This window comes from Abramis brama (assembly GCF_963993115.1).
Source record: "Abramis brama genome assembly, chromosome: 8".
NCBI lineage: Eukaryota > Metazoa > Chordata > Actinopteri > Cypriniformes > Leuciscidae > Abramis > Abramis brama.
This window is the reverse complement of record NC_139970.1, coordinates 7,502,513-7,507,303: the sequence shown is the minus strand read 5'-3', so window position 1 is coordinate 7,507,303 and position 4,791 is coordinate 7,502,513. Positions and strand designations below refer to the sequence as shown.

Here is a 4,791-nt window from a genome sequence, read left to right as displayed (position 1 = left end):
GTTATTAATGCGGAAGAGAAGATCATGTGCGCTCCGCGTTGCTGCTTCTCTAGAGCTGAGCCAGAGCGATCTCACGCCACAGCGCCAAAACGGTAATTATGTTTTTGAATTTCGTAAGAAAATGGACGTAATTTGAAATCTGAGACTTTGTTTCATATCAATAATAACAAAGCACAAAGATTATTGCGATTTATTGGATGGGATGCGCGCATCAATGTTCCATTAATTCATCAACTGAAAACAGGATGACTAATCGATTCTTGGGATTTAAGAATCGATATCGTTTCGTAAAAATGAGAATCGATTAAAATCGAGAAATCGATATTTTTTACCCAGCCCTAGTAACAACGTACCCTTTCGAACTGGTATCAGTGGATTTCCTGCATCTGGAGGGCTTCAAGGGTGGCTACGAATACATCCTAGTGATAATGGACCATTTTACACACTTCACCCAAGCGTATGCTTGTAAAAATAAGTCTGCAAAGACAGCAGCAGAAAAGATCTATGGCGACTTTATTCTCAGATATGGATTCCCTACTAAACTCCACCACGATCAAGGGAGGGAATTTGAAAACAAGTTGTTTGAGCACATGGAGGAAATCTGTGATATCCAACACTCCCGCACGACTCCATACCACCCGGCTGGAAACGGACAGGTGGAAAGATTTAATAGAACGTTGCTGTCAATGCTGAGATCTCTGCCGAGTCAAGCCAAGGCCAATTGGAAGAGCTCTCTAAACAAGGTTGTCCATGCGTATAACTGTACGCGAAGTGAAGTGACAGGTTATGCCCCATACTACCTTCTGTATGGCAGACACCCGAGGCTGCCCATCGATGTAATGTTTGGCCTGAAGCCAAGGGAGAGTGGAGTGATTATGCTGCCAAGTGGAGAAATCGCATGAAAGAGGCATATGAATTGGCATCAAGGACAGTTCAGAAAGAGCAGAGGAGAGCAAAACAAGGCTACGACAAGAAGATATATGGAGCAGATCTCCAGCCAGGAAACAGAGTTTTGGTGAGAAATCGGGGAGAAAGAGGTGGTCCGGGGAAACTCCGGTCGTACTGGGAGGATCGAGTGCATGTTGTGATGGAAAGGAAGTATGCAGATGGCCCAGTCTATGTGGTTAAGCCAGAACGTGGCCCAGGGGAAGCGAGGGTCCTACACCGAAACTTTTTGCTGCCTTGCGACTTCCTACCTGTTGACGATGTCCAGCAGGACAGGAATATAACTCAATCAAGGGGGAAAGTGACAGTGGCAAAGGGGAAAAAGGACACACATCAAGTGGATGCTGAGATGGAAGAGGATTCCGAGGACGAGGATGACTGGAGAGGCTGGACGACATTGCCGATACAGAAACGCGCAGAGAGAAAAAGCCGACCAAGAGCTGAGGAGGATGAGTTCCAATTAAGGGCAACAGAAGGAGAATTGGACCAAGAACCAGAGTGTGAACATGTACTGCCCATCAGTGGTGGACGAAGTACACATACCATGTACTTATAAAGTATAGATACCCAAGGTAAAATATTACTCAAGTAAAAGTAGAAGTGCTGCCTTTAAACATTTACTTGAGTATAAGTACAAAAGTATTTGCCTTCAAATGTACTTAAGTATCCAAGTACAATGCTTTTTTTTATGGCTATAATGTCCTATCATTTTTGTCACAAGACTCTTGCTTAACTCAGTCTACATAAAGACTCTAATGTCACTCTTGGCACACCAATCTATTAATAAAATGACATTAATTAGTCAGACACTGATGTCTATAAAAAAAATTCATAAGCACAAAAAATTCCTTTAGAACTAAATGAAATAACAGGACTTGAGAGCAGGTAGTTTCAGTTTAACATTTATTTGTAACAGTTATCCAAGTTTTTATTTAAACTTAAACTTGCAAAACACAGGTTCACATGAGTTTTCCTTTACTATATCATATCTGAATGTCTCTGTGTATAAATATAAACTGGCCATATCAGATTCACTGTAATAGGAACTAGTGTTTGTGATCAGAAGAAACGCACTTGCCAGTCACAACTGCATACAGTAGGTGTATATAATACTATTTCAGTTATGAATTTCCCCACACAGTCAGGAACAATATTTAGTAATGCTTTTACATGTAATTGTCAGTATTTGTGTATTAACTCTATACTGCTTCACATGAAACCTGGTGATACTTGGTAAAAAAATTTAATTAAATAAATGAATAAAATATATCAACTAAGGTGACCTAAGCATAGTGTGAAAATCTCAAAACAAATTACATAACCTGTCATCACAAGTGACATTCTAAAATAACAAGCCTCAAATGGCAATGAACAATAGTTGTGGCAGTAAACATTATTAATCAGCATTCCATTAAGTGTACTTTTGGTGAGCATGCTAGTACAGTATGGCACTGATGATCTAACTAAAGTGGCAATATCTTTTATTCAGCTTGAGAAGGAGCTGATTCTCAAAGTTGTGTGAGTCCATTCTTGCCCTCCTGGGACTGAAAATAAGCCCTGCTGTGCTGAAAAGACGTTCACAAGCTGCAGAGGCGGGTAAAGCAGTATTGAGCTTCAAAGACAACTTACAGACTGATGGGAAGGACTTGAGAATGTCTTTGTCATCAGCTTTGCAGGCAAGGTAGCCATCTAACTGCTTGATACCTTCCTGACCATGAGTAGGCTTCATGCTCGCAAAGAAGTCCTCTTCCTCAGAGCCACTGGAACCATCAGCTGGCGGCTGATTCAAAGTCTCTTCCTCCAGATGGTCCTTGATGTAGTCCAGGCCTGAAATGGACATTTGCATAGATGCTAAGAATCAAAACTTTACTATAATCACACATTTCTCCAGATTAAAATATCAAAAGAACAGTATTTAAACAAACCTAAACAAATTGAGAATGTCAAGATAAAAGTTTAGTTGGATATCTTAAAAAAAAAAACATTTGGCTCAGTTTCTCTGAATCTTTAAATAATGACACTTTTAAAAATAAAAATAAAATAATCTTACCTAGTTTGACAATGTTTTCATCTGATGTCCAGGATGTTTTAAATTTCGGGACAAGTATTGCAGCCGCAATAAACTCTGGCTCTACCAGCATGTTTCCAAAGCGCCGCTGCAGGCCTTCTTGTAGGGCACCAACCAGAGGTTTGTAGTACCTGGAGGTAATGCCAATTCGGTCAAGATTCGAGATGAGGAGGGTCAGAGTAGGCAGAAGCCATCCCATCTGAACATCGATTTCAGCCTGAAGAATGTTGAGGGCTTTGGCAACGGGGCTCATGGTCCTGGCATACTCCTCCAGAAAGGCAATTTCAACTGGACTCAGCCTATCACACATTGAAACAACAACAATTAATAATTTCATGTCATTACAATTTTAAGTGTGTGTGTGTGTCATTTTACAAACAGTGGAATTACTAGGCCCTCAAGAGTCATAAATGATTGTACTTCTCCCAGTATCTACTCCTATCCAATCCTTACTGAGCATGGAGTAGTCAAACAACTATTCAAAGTAATGCGTTTAAAAAAAAAGAAGCAGTTTTACCATTATCATTACTGGAACATGAATTTAAAGAAATGGAAGAAAAAAAACAAGAAAAAAAAACAACAGCACTTACATTGGCAACTTGAATGAAGTGCAGACGGTTCTGATAGCCCCCTCTCCCTGATCTTTAATTATTCTAAGAATTCTCTCAATGGCGAGAAATAAGGAATTCCACCTTGTTGCGTTGGGGCGGATCAGCTGAATTTTGCAAGTGTCTTCTATAATCTCTGCAGCAGCAGCAGATCTGCCACACTTATTCCATAGTGCATGACACTTAGCGAATGCTGATCGGGACAGCTTCTTGTAGGCTTCATTTGAACAGGCTTTTGCTGCATCCACTGTGGAAACCAAGTTTAATAAATGGCAGGCACATCGATGATGTTTCGGAAGTTGGAATTGTAAGCCATCATCTTCATCTAAAACAGCTGTGACCTCTACAAAGTCCACCTCAACACCATCCACATCCACGTCCTCATCATCACCACACATCTCGTCATTGATCTCATCATCTTCAGCCTCACCTGAAGCAGAGTTATTGTTCTCATCTTGCTGTCCATATATACAAAATGCCTTTAAAAAATTTGACCCATTGTCCGTAGTTCGAACAACCTTATTCTGTATGCCGAATTCAGAATGTATGTCATTTAGTGTGCAAGCCAAAACATCAAAAGTGTGCGAACCTTTGAGCTGCCTGCATGCTAGTGCTACTGAGCACCTCTCCAGACTGTTAGGATCAACCCAGTGGCCAGTGACACCGATGAAACCTCTTCTCCTTGAACTCCAACAATCTGTTGTCGTTGCTATGAAATCGATCCCTGACATTGCTTTTTTTATATTTTTCTTCATTTCAAGTACTGCCTCATCCATCTTACGTCGCAGAGTGGTCCTTGACATGAGAGAGGCATTAGGCTGAAGTTCATGCAAGAAAGCTTGAAATGATGGCTGGTCCACCACACTAAAGGGTTGTAGACTCTGGGTCACAAAACTGGGTCACAATTCAACACTGTGTCCAATTCAATACCTAGAGATTGGCATGGTTTTATTTCAGTTAGCCTAATAGCTGGTTTGATTTGCATTGAGAGATGATCTTATGGAAAGTACTCCATGCCAATCTCTAGGTATGGTGAAGGCTATGTGATGATGTGGGGCTATTTTAATTCCAAAGGCCAAGGGAACTTTATCAGGATGCATAGTATCCTGGATCCATGAAGTAACTGGCCTTTAAAAATAAAAATCTGCCTGCCTCTATGGGAATTTAACA

General features: G+C 40.7%; 1 protein-coding gene across 1 annotated transcript; it reads right to left on the bottom strand.

The window, feature by feature from the left end:
- Positions 1 to 1,901: 1,901 nt before the first annotated feature.
- Positions 1,902 to 4,059, bottom strand: LOC311088940 (zinc finger BED domain-containing protein 4-like). The gene is made up of 3 exons (XM_084123335.1): positions 3,604 to 4,059; positions 2,996 to 3,312; positions 1,902 to 2,772 (listed from the first exon to the last, which is right to left on the bottom strand). Exons 1-3 carry the CDS (start codon positions 4,017 to 4,019, stop codon positions 2,405 to 2,407), a joined length of 1,101 nt encoding a protein of 366 aa, XP_083979461.1. The 5' UTR covers positions 4,020 to 4,059; the 3' UTR covers positions 1,902 to 2,404.
- Positions 4,060 to 4,791: the final 732 nt, after the last annotated feature.

Bases quoted from the DNA above. Each gene is read 5' to 3' on its own strand.
- LOC311088940 (XM_084123335.1), bottom strand. From the start codon at position 4,019: ATGTGTGGTGATGATGAGGACGTGGATGTGGATGGTGTTGAGGTGGAC. The intron at 3,313-3,603 runs GTAAGTGCTGTT...AATGTGTGATAG, and splicing joins ACTTCATTCAAGTTGCCAAT to GCTGAGTCCAGTTGAAATTG. The intron at 2,773-2,995 runs GTAAGATTATTT...TGTCCATTTCAG, and splicing joins TGAAAACATTGTCAAACTAG to GCCTGGACTACATCAAGGAC.